Below are 18,409 nucleotides of genomic sequence, written 5' to 3' on the forward strand. Positions count from 1 at the left end.
CGGCTCGGGCCGGATGAAATGTAACTAATGGGCCAAAATGCAATGTTTACAAAAAGGAACATTAGGAACGGTAGAGGAGGTCATGAAAATCAGTGGGGCCAGGGAAAAGGGTGTGGCCGGACACTACATCATTTCCCAGAGAGGTTTGCTCCTTTGCATCATGGTACATGCAGTCCACAATTTTCACTCCCCTCAGTGTTGACTGCAGTGTCAACACTACAGTCAACACTAAGGGGGTTGCGCCCCCCATAGTGTTCACTGTAATGTTGAGCTCCTCTACCATTAATCACACATTCCTAATGTTCCTTTTTGTAAAAATTCCATTCTGGCCCATTGATTACACTTCATCCAGCACAACCAGTGAGTATGGCCCGAGCCAGAGGTTCCGGCCTGAATGCAGACATAAAGATATGACTCATAAATTACCTCTGTGAATACCAAAAGTCGTAAAGTTAGACTTTTGTCTCAGATTGCTTTTGTGAACTGGGTCCATCGTTTTTACTATTCTTAGATGATAGCCACTTTTGGCAGCAACATGTTAGCCATCTTAGATAGGTATGAGATTACAAAATACCATTTCAGGATGTCCATCTATTGAGATGTTTGCTAAGTGGCCCTCTTGGAATGGTATCATGCATAGTGTATATTTTACCAGTCCAAGATGGTTGAGATGTTGTTCAAAACTTGGTAACCATTTTGGAACTTTAAAACAATGATACTGTCTGCACAATGCCGTTCTAAGATGGCCAACTACTGCTATGTTTAATTTTCTACTCATTTTTGTATTGCAAATATATTCCCACTAAATATAGGTGTGTCATAGTACCTTTTTTTCCAAATTGCATTCCTGTAATTTATTTTGTAAATTTTTGTTGAATATCTGCGTAGTTTTTATTGTGGATGTGTGTGCGTGAATGGAAGAGTCAATTAGTGGATGGATAGCAGTTCGAGTGCAGACGGTGGCAGAGTCTGTTGGTACCGCTTCTCCCTCGGTATTGTGGTCTTGAATTTTAGAAACACTGCTCAGTTTTTTTAAAAATTGTGTGTGTGAATTACTGTGTGAATACTTTTTAAAAAGAAACTTTGTGAATAATATTTTTAATGGAAAACGACAAACGAAGGAAATAGCCCTTTACCTGTGCATGATTAGATCTTCCTTGCCCCGGTCCGTCACGGCTTGCTAGTGACGATTGTACGGAGGGCAGGAAGTAGGTAACAGCACTTCCGGTCTCCCGGTGGCTGGACCAGGTCGGCGGTCTAGCGTGGAGGCGGGCGGGGCCTATTTAGGCGCATGCGTGGGAGGACGCACAGCGGTTCGAGTGCAGACGGTGGCAGAGTCTGTTGGTACCGCTTCTCCCTCGGTATTGTGGTCTTGAATTTTAGAAACACTGCTCAGTTTTTAAAAAAATTGTGTGTGTGAATTACTGTGTGAATACTTTTTAAAAAGAAATGTTGTGAATAATATTTTTAATGGAAAACAACAAACGAAGGAAATAGCCCTTTACCTGTGCATGATTAGATCTTCCTTGCCCCGGTCCGTCACGGCTTGCTAGTGCCGATTGTACGGAGGGCAGGAAGTAGGCAACAGCACTTCCGGTCTCCCGGTGGCTGGACCAGGTCGGCGGTCTAGCGTGGAGGCGGGCGGGGCCTATTTAGGTGCATGCGTGGGAGGACGCGCAGGGGAGGCGCGCAGCGGGCGCACCGGCGGCGCGCTAAGGGCGCGCCTAAGGCAAGCCCGTCTGCGCCCGTCCGCGTCCTGCCGGGGCCTGGGGCCAGAACCCCTGCCCGTCCCCCAACTTCTATTAGTTTTTCTAATGATGAACTATATATGCTGCGCCCCTCTGTAATGGCTGCCTGTGCACATAGCATTCCGGCTGACTCCAAGGCTCATAAATGGAATCATTGCCCCTTCTTATTAGCTAATACACAGGGCGATAATATAAAGGAACAAAACTTTCTTATAAAGCTGGCCAACTGCAGATCTCTTGCCAAACATAAATTTGAGTTATTTGATCTCCTTTCTGACAGTAAGCCGGACATTATGCTATTGACAGAGACCTGGTTGTCTGAGGATTCAGCCCCTGATATCCTTGTGGCACTTCCCCTCAATTCTGGGATTCTAAGATTGGACCGCCCAACCTATAGAGGGGGCGGGATTGCTCTGATCCATAAACTCACTATTGAATGTGCCCTGAAAAGGGTGTCCATAGAGGCCTGCAAGGCGGGTCTCTTTACAATTGGGGCTGATAGTCCCCATGTTATTAAAGGCCTGCTTATATATCGCCCCCCTGGCCCTATCTTACAATTCACTAATAATCTTAGAGAACAGGTCATCCAATTAGCATTGCGGTATGCAAAGTTAATGATGCTGGGTGACCTTAATCTTCATTTCGACCATAGGGATAATGCCCCCGCTCAAGAATTCTGTCAGGAAATGGCCTTGCTCAATTTAATGCTCCAATCCACTCTCCCTACCCATCAGTTGGGTCATTTGTTAGACCCCATCTTTGCCAACTGGGAAGGAATCAGGGTTGACGCCCCGATCCCGGTCCCATGGTCTGACCATTATCTGGTTCCCTTTAGTTTTTCGTTCCTCAAACCTCCGATTGTGCTTAATATAGGTAAACCACAGAGAAAGTGGGCCAGCTTCTCGGCTTCCAAGTTTAATCAGGCCCTACTGTCAGGGGGCCCCTAGGGTGGAGCGATGTGGAAATGGCCTGCAGTGCCTTGACTCACTGCATCACTGAGGCACTCGATAAGGTAGCTCCTTGGTCATTAAACGCTCCGAGGAGGCAGAGTAGATCTGCCCCCTGGTTCAATGAAGAACTTAAGGTCGCTAAATCCGCCTGCAAACGCCTGGAACGGAGCTGGAGAGTAGATTTTTCCGATGGCAGAAAGCTATCTTATAAATCTAGTTTTAAGAGTTACAACTCTCTTATAAGGAAAACACGAGCCGCCTACTACAACACCAAAATAGAACTAGCAGAGAACTCCTCTAGAGAACTGTTCATAATTTTTAAAGAACTATCGTCGCTGGACAGAATCTCTCCCCCTAATAGGGACTCAGTTGAGGCTTGTGATAGGATAGCGGAGTTCTTCTCCGAGAAGGTTGAGAGAATTTACTCTACCTTTCCGGAAGCAGCTCGTAATGGGAAATCTGCTCTGCCGAGAGTCGGGACCAGCAGCGGTCCGTGGAGGGAGTTCCGTGGGGCGGAAAGGCGGGGCGGGGGAGGGGCAGGGTCGGGGGTACTAAACACCGGAACATGGATAATTGGAGGTAAGTAAACAATTAAATAAATAAAACAAATTTCGTAGCGCGCCCTGCATCACAAAATGCGGTGCAGCGCGCGCTACGAAATTCGTTTTATTTATTTAATTGTTTACTTACCTCCAATTTTCCATAAGTACCCCCCACCCTGCCCCTCCCCCGCCCCGCCTTCCCGCCCCACGGAACTCCCTCCACGGACCGCTGCTGGTCGGGACTACTAATGTGGTTTCCCGCCTCTCGGGCTTTAGTCTTCCTTCTGTGCCTGACTTTCGAGCTCTTGCCCTGAGCATTAACTCTGGCTCCCCGAAAGATCCCATGAAACCTAGAATCATGAAGGACAGTATGGACACTTTGGTGCCTTACTTTATACATCTCATCCAACTCTCCTTTAACACAGGCATAGTCCCACGGAATTGGAAACAGGCGGTGGTTGTGCCCATAAAAAAAAACCCGGGATGAACTTTAGCCAGTTGGATAATCTGAGGCCAATCTCGCTTCTACCTTTCATCGCCAAAATTGCTGAAAAGGTGGTTAATGAGGCACGTTAATCTGAACAACTTGTTGCACCCCACGCAGTCGGGTTTTCGGGCAACATACTCCACAGAGTCAGCTCTGCTTTTCTCCACTGAAACCATCCGCAGTCTGGTCGATGCAGGTCAGACGGTTGCACTGATCCTGCTCGACCTTAGCGCTGCATTTGACACTGTGGCTCATTCCATTCTGCTGCAGCGCCTTAAGGAAGGTGGAGTGGCAAATCTGGCTCTGGATTGGCTTAGCTCCTTCCTATGGGATAGAAGTTTCCAAGTAGCCCAAGGCCCGTTCTACTCCAAGAACATCAGGTTGGAGCAGGGGGTTCCCCAGGGATCTATCTTGAGCCCTACGCTCTTCAATCTTTATATGGCTCCCATGTCCGATAGTATCAAAAAATCCAGTATCAATGTCGTGTCATATGCAGATGACACACACCTTGTGGTATCTCTATCCCAATCCTGTGATGAGGATGCCTCCAACTTCTCACTGTGCCTTCAAGAACTTGCCGGTTGGATGGCGAACAACTGCCTCAAATTGAACGGTGATAAAACCGAGGTACTGATTGTGGGCCGAGACACCAAGTTATGGTCCCCCAAATGGTGGCCACAGTCCCTGGGCCCTATCCCTGCCCCGAGGGAGCAAGTGAAGAACCTGGGAATGTGGTTACATTCCAAACTTTCATTTGACCACCACTCCAGAACGGTGGCCGGTAAATGTTTTAGTATAATGAAAGGCCTCCGGAAAGTTCTGGATGTGCTCCCAGTAGCAGCTAGGAGAACCTTAGTCCACGCACTGGTCACCTCTCGCTTGGACTATGGGAATGCCCTCTACTTGGGCGCTAGCATGAAAAGCTTGCAGAGGTTTCAATATATCCAGAATGCGGCTGCCCGTCTTGTCCTGATGCTTCCTAGGAGAGCCTCATCGAAACATGCACGATCTACTCTACACTGGCTTCCAGTAAAAGAACGAGTCTCCTTTAAGGCCCTCTGTATCAGTCATCGAATTCTTCAAGGGAAGGCTCCGACTTACCTTAATAAACTTAATAATCTTCTCTCCCCCTACTCGCCATCCAGGGTCTTGCGGTCCTCAGGTTCGGGTCGAGTTCAAGTGCCGGTTATAAAAAGAGCTAGAATGGGGGGTCGCTCCTTCCGCTACCTTGCGGCCAAGCAATGGAACAATCTTCCTAAGGAACTGAGACTGGAGCAGTCCGTAACCACTTTTCGAAAAAAACTGAAGACCTGGCTTTTTCAGCCAGATTAGTTGTCTCAGCCTTTCCTTCTCTGGACCGTTATGTTGAGCTGAGGACGGCCCACTCTTACCGCAGCGCGGGGACATACTAGCTAGTATAACCAGGTGCTTTATAAACCTCTTTATTATTATTATTAATATACATTTCTCCATGAGCTCAAGGATGAGTGACAGAGTGCATACATGAGTTGCTGCTGAATGTCTTAATTCATTGGTGAATGAGGAAGCACTTTCAAATATAATCCTGACCTATTTGCATTGCTCACCCTTGTTAAAATTGTTGTTCTGTCCTTTGTCCTTTCATATCTAGTTTATGAACATTGAGCATCAATGTATCTCATTATTTGGAAGTTAGTACTGTTTCCCTCCAGGGTAATACAAATCAGTTGGTGTCCATACTTTAGAATAATTTTCTTTTTTGCTCCTTCTTGTTTGAGTGGTTAATTAAAATTCAAAGAATCCATGGTTTTTTGTGGACCAAGAAAAATGTCCTTATATGTCTTTCTAAATATTACTGTCCATCGACTCATGTTTGACCTACTTAGTATTGCTTCGACGATTAGCTCTGTCCAAGTCAAAATCAGTCAAACTCAGTGAAAAATCCCAAAAATACGTATCTACCTAATCTTTCCCTTGTTTACTTACTTTGTGCCAGTATCAAATTTGACCGAATCTTCAGTGCTGTGATACCACTTAGATTATCCGATTCATTCTCCAAATTCCATAAGATAAATACTGTTCAGCTCGTTAGTTCTCATATGACATTAAATGACATCAAATTGCTTGCGCTAGTACTCATTTTCATTTGAACTTATCAATATTGTCTTTTCTACATCAGCTATCAATATTAAAATGGAGGCTCACTAATTTAGTCTCATCATTAGTTATTTGCTCAGTTTCTCTAAAAGAATTAATTTTACATAGATGCGGTACCCTGCCAATGCAAACTTTTTGAATGTATATATCTTTTTAGTTTTTCCTGGCTTATTCAATATAGCCTATAGAGGAGCAGTGTTCTATATTCATTGTTCCATTGTATTGTATTTCAATAATTCTTTTACTTTTTTTTGTTTTTAATCAGAGAATCATTTGATAAACATTCCCAACGGGCCCAGGCATTGAACGAGATCGGTTGTGGTGATGGCAGTGAATTCCGTTTGGCTACCCAGCTTCATGCAGGGTACCAGAACCTGCTCAAAACTGTCAAGGAAAAACTGCGGGCATCTCTAGTTGCCTTGCAGGAGCATCAGTCTTTCGAGGAAGTGCTGCAGAGCACATGGTCTTGGTTGAAGGATGTTCAAGACAAGATGGCGGCCACCGAGAGTACCATTGGAGGCAGAGAGTTGTTAGAAAGACGCGTGCTGCAAGTCCAGGTAATGTGTTGTCCACTGGAAGTAATAGATCAGCATTGAAAATGGATCAAGAAATGGGAAATATGCTTTAAAAACCCATGTGACACGAAGTAAACACTAAAGTTGTATACATTGTTTTCTGATTTTAGCTCAAAAATCTTGTTTAAGGTATATGGTTCTTATTAGAGAGCAATTGAATTGATGTACAAACACACAGACATATAGACACAGACATAGACAGACACACACTCACATACTTTGAGGAACAGATCCTACTTTCAACTATTAGCACACAATTTAACGAAAATCTCATAATTTTGAAATCAAAAGTCAGTGTTTCTCTAAACGTGGTTTTATCAGCCACTGACATCACTCAAAGGCTTTCATATAAGGCTTATAAATATCAAACTTCAAACTTTCAACTGCCTTACATAGTAGTTGAACCATAGAGGTCAGGTCGATCCGACCATCGACGTTGGATGCATGAAGATCAGGCACGTCACACAATAATATCTCTTTGTCACCTCGGGAAGCATCAGACTCACACGAGCTAGGTAGAGGTAGATCATGACCTTCCATGGGATTATCACTTACTGCGTTTGCTAAAGCTGAGAATCTATTTTGGCATACTATAATAGAATCAACCACAAGGGGGCAGATATCATTTAGCTCAATATTGGTCTTTGGGTTTGCAACCCCCCCCCCCCCCCCTCTGTGTTATTGACCTTTATTGGGATAGTCACTCTTGTTCCTAACTGCAAACATTTCTGGGACCACTGGACCTTGTTTTTTGCCAACCCTCTGTGCTGTGACTGGATTTTTACACCCTTTTTCTACTGTCTTTCTCGGAACGGGGTTGGCTACAAGTAGGTCCCCACATTCCTCAATCAAGTCATTAATACGATTCATGACACAATTGTTCCCCGCGTGAGTAGCTAATTTCCTTGTCTTCCTTGCTTTTTTAACCTTGGTCAACACATTTAAACCCTCATCCCCTCCCTCAATGCTCTTCCTTTTCCCCATGATATAGATCTTGTTTAGGCAACTGGGCTTTTTCAGCCTGGAAGAGTCAGTGTCAATTAAGTCTCTTTGGGGGAAAATAAAAAGGATAGAAAAACAACAGTACCTTTAAATCATGAAATAAGGCGGGTGGCCCAGCCCGGCCTCGTCCGGTCACTGACGGGCAAGGACGGGTCCGCACTTGGCCCGGGCTTTGCCCGGGCGCTGCCCGTGCTGCGGGGCACCAGCGGCGCTTATGAACTGCCCCGGCACTGCCTGATGACTCCAATGGCGAGCGCCTGGGCTGAGCATGAGGCTGCTGGGAGTTGAAGTCCCCTCGCTGGCGGTTCCCCTCACGGCGGACCCGCAGATAGCAGAAGGAAGATTTCAGGACCCTTTGCTGGCCGTTCCCCTCACGGCGGACCTCCAGGTAAGTTTGTTGCAAAAGTGAAAATTTTAGCGCGTCAATTATGGAAATATTTCACACATAAAGTCTATTTGGAAAATATGTTGATTTCCACTGTTTGACACCACAACAACAAAAAATAATGCAGCAAATTAGTAGCTTCCATCCAGCCATTGCATCGTAATTGCTCGAAAGATAAATCCAAATATCTTTTACCTGCTTTATGTACATTCTCACACACTTCACTGCTCTTCCATATAAAGTTAACAGCTATGTATATTCTTTAGAGTCTTATTCAAACCAGACTCTGTGCTTTTTTGCAGCCTTGAACAGGTGTATTTATTCGAAGTTATATTGATTTTAAATTAAGAAATAAATCATACAAATTAGAGTACTGAAATGACAGAATGGTGCCTAACATACATAAAAAGGCAGATTTATATGTGATAATTGAAACAAACAATTCAACATTTCATTTAAAACCATTGCGGACTGTCCAATTGCAGTGTTGTTCTGCTCACATCAATAAATGGCTAGTCATTCCTCAATCCTTCTTTATGTTATTATTCCCAGTATCCACTGTTTTCAACAAACCATCTAGAGCCTCATTGTAATTTACAGAGTTCAATCACATGCCTACCTGGTTCAGTAAGTGAGGAAGGCAAACCCATCTTTGCACAGTTTGTCGCGCCTAAGCAAAAGCTCCCTGATGGATGATCCCAACTCAGTCATTAGTGGATAAGCGAGGGTGTAAGAGGAAGCGCAAGGCATATAACACCTAGGCATCAATTACATTAATTCTGATTACATGTCTACATTTCATGGTTTTTTATCATCATCTTTCGCAATTAAACTGAGCAGATTCATGTCGCACACAATAACTATATATTTGCCACATCCTCTGTTTCTAATACTGTGGAGAGCCGTACTATCAACCTCAGCCCATTTTAGTAATATTTTTGCCACGTAGAACACTGAGGTGCAAGCCATTAGCTGTCTTAGCTGTAAGGAAATGCTCTTTTTTGCATGGTCACCCGCAACGTTTCGGACTGATGCTGCTGGTTTTTCGACTCTGAGAGTGCACAGAGGCCTTCTAACCAGACCTCAGTGCCAGTTTCCTGAACCTTAAAAATGTATGTTAGATTGGCCTATACCCAATTGGTATAAGCCAACTTACTTCTAAATCTCTAGTATATGATGAAAGCGGTACACACAGCCTGTACGTTTAGGTGGCCCCTCAGGGACTGTAGCACTAGTTGAGCCACCCTGAGTGGGACAATTAAAAACATGTCTCCCAGCCTGCCACTGCAGGCTGGCAGAGCAGTTTAAAAACTTCTCAATCAACTATGTCATTTTAAACAATGGCAAAGACCATACCTCCCTGTTTAATGTGGAACAGTCACCCCTAAAGCAGGGTCCTAAGGCAGGCAGTGGCGCCTGGTGACATTTGAAGTGGTGGGGTGTAAAAATTTGGTATGAGTGCTCCATGGCACACAAGTGCAGCAAGCACACCTGATCGTCATATGGGGGAGTTCGGGGGGAGGGGAGTTGCCCTCCCCCCCGGAATTATTTTTAAAAGATTAGGCAAATGGTGTATTTTCAAGCAAATTTGAGAACGCAAGAAGGTTAATAAAGCAATTGCAGTTAGGACAGCCTTAGGGCGCAAAACAATTTAAGCCTGTAGTGCGTAACACAGACTGATACTACTTTGCATATTATGGGGCCTCTGATTGTTTTTCTAATTAAAACACCTGGAGAGCGTCCACAGTCATATCATAAGGTAGAATACAAAACCAATTTAACTGTATTACAGAAACGCACAAGGACAGCTATGACATTATGACTCTTAAAACGTTCTTCCTGACGCCCAACCATCAGCTCACTGAGCCATCATTTCAGTCACCACACCACTGTATATTGTTTTCTCTATACTTAGGCAACAATTGATTGGATGCAGCACACATCGAAGTTCAGAAACAAAATATTATAACATTAACAATAATAAATATTAAAGCATCATTAAAATAAATGGTGAGTCGATAAGGCATACCGATACAGATGGAAAGTGTTACTTCATGAGCGATCCTTCAGCTTCTCTTCTGCGCTCTTTGAAACGTTGACTTTCTAAATGTTCATTCACTTCATTTAATAAAAGCAGAAATGCTAAGCACTGGAAAATCTGCGTGTGTGGGAGTGGGGGGCGGTTGAGCCACCTCCTCTGCCGGATATAAGCAGGGATAAGGGAGACATTCAACCATGGGTGTGAGTTTGAGCAGTGCAAGAGGAAACATTTCGTGGTAGAAACGAAATCTGTATTTCAACCTTAGCAATTGATGTGGCATTGTTTTTATTTTAGGACTGTCAGTTAGCATAATTATGCAAAGTTGAATCGTGCATGGGAAGTTATCTTAAGGTAACTTTGAGTAATTAATACAATCAGATCCTGGAAAATGTAATTACTTTTCGAAAATAAATTTTGTAGCACTGTTAAAGTTAGGAATCAACATGAACTGATGTGTGTTTTTTTCGTAACTGGTGTTCCTTTCTTTCCAAAAATGATGCAGAGGTCCACAATACAAAGCACACAATGGCTTGGCTTCTTTGTTCACTCCCACGTAGGAAGTTTAAGATTAGAAAGATTCCATGATACTTTAGACCGAAGTATCTTGCCCGCAAGATTTGAAATTTAAGAACCGAGGGAAGAAATCTCGTACATTCACCTTGCCTGGCCTCATAAACGTCCTCGGTGAACTTGTAAGGAGTTTGGCCTCTAATTACAAGGAGCGGAGGAGACATTCACTCGTTTCATTGATTGTTAACCGCAACGCGGGACCAGGCTCTGAATTACTGCCAAGAATCACTGTTGTTGTTGTTGGCTGTAGTTTATGCATTCTGACAGCAGGTGGCACTGCACTTATATCGTACTGAGGAAACTGTACATTGTTGAACTGAAAGGCAATCATACTAAGGCACGTATGATGATGCCCTCATAGTTTAGAAAACAGGCTATTAAGACAAGCAATGCGCAAGACTTTGAAATGGCAGATTAGAAGTGCAAGCTCTAAAATGCCTTGGATCACCAGGAAAGGTGGAAGTGCTAATAAAGCCAAGAAATACAGCAGAAAGTTGTTAAGAGTTGTTTGTTGGAATGCATCTACGGTTTGCGTGTTAAATTTGTGTAGTGCGCTTACATTCTAAAATCAACTAGTTTTTAACGGGGACAAGTGGCGAGTGCGCATGCGTCCCCCTGAATTAGGTGAGAAAAGTGAGGCAGGTGGCAACAACATTAGTACCCACCCACAGCCCTGCCAAGTAACACGCATTAGGCGTTAGAGTGACGCATTTCAGTGTGGTGTTGCTCATCACCGCACCGAAATGCAGTATCACACATTATAGCGCCTCAGCTGTCAAGAGCCGGAAGGTGCATTGGCTGCTATAATGCACCATACTGTAGTAGCTCCCTGTAGGCTTGGAGGCTTATGCTCAGCTGCTAGAGCTCACCCTCCACAGTGCTGCTACAATGTAACACTCTCTGCACCCGACACTCGCGCGGCATTAGCAATGCCAATCACTAACGTCAGGATGGTCAGAGGCCAAGGGCAACACGGACATCTGAATCACATGATTAATAGGCGAGTCTTTCGCTCTTTCTGCGGCGTCAGTGGGCAGACTGCGGCGGCGGCTTTTTTTAAAAGTGTGGCTGCTTCGGAACAGTGCAGCTGGTGGACAAATGGCAGTACAGTTCTCCACTTGCGCAGCTATCATGATCCTGGCGATTTTCGACGCGCCAGCTACCTACCGCTCGTTGTGGCCGCCACCAGAGGACCCAGCCAGCGCCAGCGTCTGAGGCAGTGTGCATGTGCAGTTGAGAGGTCAGGGGCCCGGCTGAGCCAGAATTGCTGCGGGAGTCTCAGTCTGGTGATCCACGGAGCCAATGCGGCCATGGGGCCCGCCAATTGCCGCCCTGGCTAAGGCTCGCTTTCTGGCAGCCGAAATAAGTAAGTGTGTCTGATGTTGGTAACTTGCTATGACTGCAAAAATTTGATTCATTCCTAGCTGCCTTCGTGCCCCTATATGTTTCCCTCGTCTACACTGCTCGATTTTTGCTCGTGCCACTCATAGTCATTAAAATATCACTCATAATTTCACTGAAATTATGTAAAGCTCACACATGGCATTCTGAAACCTGCGTTGCGAGTCAACAGCTATTCCTGATCAGCCATATGTACCAGGAATACACAATACCAGAACAATTACCACTTCCAACTGTACTTCTTTCTTAAAGTGCCTTGCATATGGGCCACTTTCACAACGTCCATCTGCTCCGATGGTCTTTATCAATGAGGGCGTGCTGATCGGGGAGCCAGCATGTTCACTGGGGGGGGCCCTGTGCAATGCGACGGCGGCGGTCATTGTGAGATTGAGTGAATCCCCTCCCCCCCCCCCCCGCTGCCTCATCCGGTTATTGCATCTGCACTCAGTTATAAATTAAGAATACGTAGTCCCATCCCAGAGGAAGGTGAGGGACTGGGCGCTCACCACAGCCACAGATTTTCATGGTGCGGTTACAAATAGTAGAACTACCACACAAAGGCGAGGCCTGACCTAAGAGCCCACGCGTTGCTCTAACTTGGAGGCTGCATGCTGGTCACGCTAGTGTGAACCTATAACCAATCTGGTAGCTTCTGTGTGCTGTTTTCTGCATGAGAGAAGCGACAAGATTGGATGTAGCAGGCTAACCAAGCGCATCTTTTGTGACTGGGGCCTGTCTCTCCAATCTCTCGGTTGTTAAACAGCTACTGTATTGGTGAGGCAGAAGTGTGCATGTCTGGCTGGCAAGCCAGCAGGCCAATCCGACATGCGCACTCTGCGCTTGTGTCATCGCTGCTGCTGTCAGTGAGCAGCAATCACCCCCGAACTCACGCTCGCCTTCAAGCACATAGTAGAAATGATTGACACCATTTTACTAATGTATTCAATGTGGCGTACTGCAGTGCTCGCAGCAGGTGGCGCGTTGATCTTCCATCCTAAGGGAGGAACAGCCCCTGAAGGCAGGGTGCAGCATGTTAAAAAGTAAAGCATGTATTTGACATGTTCTGACAGTAAACACTCACAGTTGTCGTTTTTACTGTGAGAGAGGCGAATAATCCCATTGGCAAGTACAGAGTTACACACTGACAACTTAGCTGTGCAAACTTCTGATTGGGACTACTAAAATTGGTACTTCAAAGTATCAAACACATTTTACATTAAACTCAACTTGATGCCTAAAGTCGAAAGTACTGTAACTTGTTGCTGCATGAAACTTTTAGGATGTTGCCATCCTGTTGCCCAAGTTTTCTAGTAGCCATTTGCGGATTCTCACCAGAAGACAGCCTTCAGCCACCTCATGAGATGTGTAAACAGGACAGGTAACAATAGAGGCCTGCCGCTGGAGGCAGTGTTACTTCCTTATGGGAGGAAGCAACACAAGTGTTAGACTAAAAGACAAACTTCAAAGTGGAAGATGCTTTTGAAGGGCAAATAGTCACCACTCTCAAGAGGGGAATGCTCTTTCGTCTTGGTAGACAAGTTAGCATCAGGGACAGAGAGGGGGAAACACTGGCCAAACAGTTTTTTTCCATGGGCTTGTAGCCCACAGGCAGCTACTGTTCTAGGGCAGGCGACTGACATCCACAAACCAAGAGAGGGGTTCAGTCATCTTGGTAGTGCACAGAATAAAGCACTCTGGGATAGCTAGATACCACATTTCACAGGAAGATATCGACAGGTGGGAGGGAACCAAGTAGCTCATTGGCTAGTGACCGTGACCTCTGCTAAGGGAACTTTATGGGTATAAAAGGGGCACCGCTGGCACCGAGAACTAAGATCTCTGCTTGACTGGAGAAGAAGACCAAAGAAGGACTGACCTGCTGACCGTGGACCTGACAAAGAAGAGGCTGCACTGAGTTGGACTGCATCTGCTGCTCCTTGGGCCAACAAAGATAGGACTGTGACTGTGGAGTCTTGCTCATGGAGAAGACATCCACTGAGCCCATCCAGAAGCAGAGACTCCTAGAGTCAGTTGGCTGACTTCCTGTTCTCATCACAGGACCTCAAAAGCTGAGGAAATCTATCTGCTGAGCTGGTAGCCCATATCACAAGATCATCGAAACTCATCATAGTACACCCTGGGAGATCGAGACCCAATGCTCAAAAGTTGCACCGAGACCGGTAGAGACGCTGTTTTTTTGCGTCCAGTGACTAGTAGTCCAGAGGCGACTGGAGTATTGCTGGAACAAAGAGGACTTCAGGAGGGATGTCGAACCCTTAGTCAAAGGAACTCCAACAGGACTGTGGACCAAGGAGTAGCCCCAGGAAGAAATCCGTTGACAGCACAGCATCTTCTGCATCCTTGAGCATTTTGTATCCCTTGCATCAGGACCACTCCATACAAGTCAACGGTAAAAGACCACTGACACTGAAACTGGACTGGAGACTGCTTTTTTAGGCAACATAACTGTTTCTACAGACCTTGTTGGTCCCCTTGACTCCCATCTGGAGTTGGTCACCATATTCATCCTTGATGAAGCTTTTTGTTTAAAAGTTTCAGTGTCAAATTGGTTGAATTTACCAGCGCTTGTTCGCGGTTGAGTGCAAAGTTTTGATCTTTTATTTCTTTAAAATCTATTTCTCCTGAACCCTCCCCTCCGGTGCATCTTTTTCATTTTGGTGTCCATACATTCATAAATATGCAAACTATGTTTATAAATTGGTGTTGCATTTCTTGAGAGTCGTGTTTCTTTAGTCTTCAATTTGTTTTGATGCTCTACAGCTACCCAAGGTTGAGCTGAGGTTTGACAAAGAAAGCTTGATTGCTCCTAGAAGGATTGGTAGTGTATTACACAGCGTGGTTTCACAGCCATACCATATAATACACCCCAGTTCCTCACATTAGCCAGAAAAGTGACAGGTCCGCTAATCTTAAGGCTGCCCTCTACTTTCGTTTCTAGGTATCAGGTACACAGTTTTCAGAAGTACATACAGTAGTTTTTCTTACAGAACGTTCATTTTCTTCTACTACAGTTTGCTATACGCTTGTAGGAATGAGCAGGACCATGACATACACATAAAATCAACTTCTGTTGTTTTACATTGCGGACACATATTAGGTAATCCAAAGTAAAATGTATGTAATTTATTTGGAGTTGTATTCATTTAAATCCCAGCTGCACATTCCAGAACATTGCCCTCTTCATATCTGGGTGTTCCCTGCCCAGATTTCTCCTCCATTATCATCTAAGCCAATTCAGCTTCATCCCAATCATTGTTTGCATTGCCTGGTACAGAGTATGGTTTTTGTCCTACCTGTCGCGAGAGGAGCATAAGGGACCAAATGTGTGTGTGGTTCTTTGAAACTGCACCTCAGTTGAAATGCTGGGGACTCTGCAATTAGCTGCACATACTTATTAAAACAAAAACAGCGATCAGGGAAGGCAGCCAAACATTAAATACAGAGGTTTCTTTGGAAAGTGGAGCTAGAAGTGGTTTCACATTTGAGAGTAATGCAAGGCAATGAGCTGAAGGGAAAGACAGCTTTATGGTGGAAGTTCTTTTTTATTCACATTTGTTTATAAATCACCTTGTATAGCTTCACCTAAAGGTAACATTTCCTGACCTGATCCACAAAGGGCAAATATGCACTTGTATATTTACATATGTATGTGTATTTACTACTGTACCTAGGTGTAACGCTACAAGCTTTTGCTATTCAACATTTTTGAAGGAAGATTTACAGCTATATGTAGACTTGCATGTCTCCACCCCCTATTGGAGCCTCCTAGTTCAGAATGTATGAGTGTAAAGCTACTAATAGTAACATTTGACATGTAGGTGGTGATCTACACTGTGGTGGAGCTCTTCACATGTGATGGTACAGAAAAAATATTAAACATATTTAATATAAATGTAAATTATTCAAAAAAAGTATTAAAAAGTAATCAAATAAAACTGTATAACAGATTATTTCCTAACATTAAATGTGTATTAAATATTTCATTAAAATAATCGTATTTAATGTAGAAATAAATAATTTAAAAATCCACGTACAGTAACATTTTTGTTTTTATTGAAAATGTAAAACATTTTGTCAAAAGTTATGTGCAGAATGAGTCACTATTCTTAGCATTTTAACAAAAGGTTAATTTTATTCTTAAATTAAGACTATTAAAAATGTACAATTAATAGCAACGATCTTACTGTTTTATGGGTTTATTCTTATAGTAGCTATTTCCTCACTAAGCACCTTGTTATTTTTCCCGATCCCTCTCCCATTTTGTACTAATGATTCCCAATTCTCCAGCCACTCCTCTCTGGTCCTCACACACTTACTACTAAAAGTAGGCTCACAAGAGTCTAAATCTCTTTAGAGAAGATAGGCAAGGCAGATATGTCTGCCCGTTTATTGAACAGCATTTGGTAATATGTGAGTACTACTATGTTATTGATACTTCATAGACTACAAAATGCAGAATGTGAATGAGGCCCACAGAGTCTGTAAAGTGCTTTGGATTTAATCTTTGGGACAGGCACTGAAAGCCCGTCATGGAAAGTCTGTGGGAAATCAACATTGAATTCCCGACGGCATAAAAGCCGTCCTCAGGGATCTCGTTGGGGTCTCCGACAGGCTGACGGGCTCAAGGAGCCCATCGTAATCCAGCCAGAATGACCGGCCTGTTTCAATTCCAACTGTCTACATTGTTATTAAGTGGTTAGAATTGAAACTGGAGATGTCGGACTGGAAGCATTGGACCTGTGGTCGGAGGCTTAAAGAGCGGCATCAAAATCGGCCCCTATGTGTTGCGGTAAATCACAGTGAATAATACCTTTTCTCTGCACCAATAAGCATTATATGGTCTGGTGATGTGCTTCAAACTAAAAATTGGTTATTTTATTGTTCTAAATACACCTGCCTGCTAGTCTGTTCCAATTGTATTATCATTTGTAAATTAAAAACTTGTATTGCAAGTATATGGCTTTCAAATTGAGGTGGTGTCATGTCTTATTGTTTTATTTTAGTGGCATACGCTTACTTTTAAAAAGAATTTAACCACGTCTCCAACTTGCCAAGGTCGGATCAAATGGCTTTGTCAAAGTTTTGTGGAATTGAGGTTTATTCAGAACACCTGGTGTGTCTGCCCTCTGTATCATCTTTTTGACCAGGATGGCTCCTTACTGAGTGTCATGATGTATATTACACTGATGTCAGTATGAAAAGTGATGTGATATAATTCTGATGAAGTCATCAATATGATAATTAACAATGTGAAATCCTGAATGATCCCACTTCTGTTTTGGTCTCAGAAAGTTGGCAAGTATGTCAGCCTCATCCTCTCTATTTATGTTTGCATAATTCAGGGAATGAAGTTTATACTGATCCTTAAATGAAGTACATAAATCATTGTTTTCTATAATCTGACAACCACCCCCCAGCTGTTGCTAGAAAGTGACTTTACAAGGCATTCTATTTTTATTACACTAATGTTCCATAACCCAATAGGAGTTACTTTTAATGAAAGGAGAAGGTGAAGTGAAGTTGAATTTGGCCATCGGCAAGGGAGAGCAGGCACTGAGGAGCAGCAATCCTGAAGGGCAGAAGGTGATTCAGACACAGCTGCAAACGCTAAAGGAAGTGTGGGCCAGCTTCATTCAAAACTCAACCAAATGTCACAGGTACTCTCAAACTATGTCACTACACCCTTTGAACTGATTTGATTTTGGAAATTGATAACTTTCTTCATTTCGCATAATGTAAATGTACACAATAGTTTAAAGAATTGGTGCACTGCCCTCTTTATGATTTAGAGAACTACAATTTTTTAGCATTTCTGTTTTAAGAGATAAATTGTAGGACTGTATGATTCACATCCACAGTAGTTAAAACTCTTCAACTCAAGCCTTGGTCCTTTTCGTGACCAGGGAGTACTGGCAGTGCTACATCAAGTCCTTGTGCAGTGGGCAAGTCAAGCTCTGTGGGTATTTGATCTGATTAACTTCCCTCCATTCCACCTCAGATATGACATGAAATAAACTAGTTCTGAAACACATCTCAGTGAAACTTGTTTTCATTTTACAAACCCTAATAAGTAAATAAGTAAAATCAGCATGTACAATGGATAAATCTTCCTCCTCTGTAGAAGTACAGTACATTCCCCACCTTCATCAGACAATGAGATATTCCTTAATGTTTTCGGCATGATTTGTAACGTATTAACCCATACACATAGGTCATCTTTATGAGTATCTTCTTAATACTGTTGGGACAGTAAGGTAAGTGGGATATAAATTTGGGAAGGGGTGACCCTTATCAACTTAAAAAGCACATTCTACTTAGCTTTTAACACAAGCCTTTGTGAAAATCTGCTCAACCTCTGATAGCTATTGCACAGGCATCATGCAGTTCTGCAGAGTAATGCATCTTAAGTTCAAGCGGTACCAGTATTCTTAAAAAAGTAAAGAAACAGCATAATAAAATCCACAAACCAATTTAGAAAAAGAGAAACATGTAATAAGAAAAAAACACCAAATGATTACAGATTAGATAAGGGGGACTGGAGAAATGATTTT

General features: G+C 43.5%; 1 protein-coding gene across 1 annotated transcript in view; it reads left to right on the plus strand.

The window, feature by feature from the left end:
• The window catches only part of SYNE1 (spectrin repeat containing nuclear envelope protein 1), a 1,959,630-nt gene that overhangs the window by 850,686 nt on the left and 1,090,535 nt on the right, over window positions 1–18,409 (plus strand). Inside the window, exons 50-51 of the mRNA XM_085611789.1 lie at window positions 6,129–6,420; window positions 17,343–17,515. Of these exons, the coding sequence (XP_085467915.1) occupies window positions 6,129–6,420; window positions 17,343–17,515 (465 nt within the window). The remainder of the gene's footprint in view (window positions 1–6,128; window positions 6,421–17,342; window positions 17,516–18,409) is intronic.

Source organism: Triturus cristatus, chromosome 6 (genome assembly GCF_964204655.1).
Source record: "Triturus cristatus chromosome 6, aTriCri1.1, whole genome shotgun sequence".
Taxonomy (NCBI): domain Eukaryota; kingdom Metazoa; phylum Chordata; class Amphibia; order Caudata; family Salamandridae; genus Triturus; species Triturus cristatus.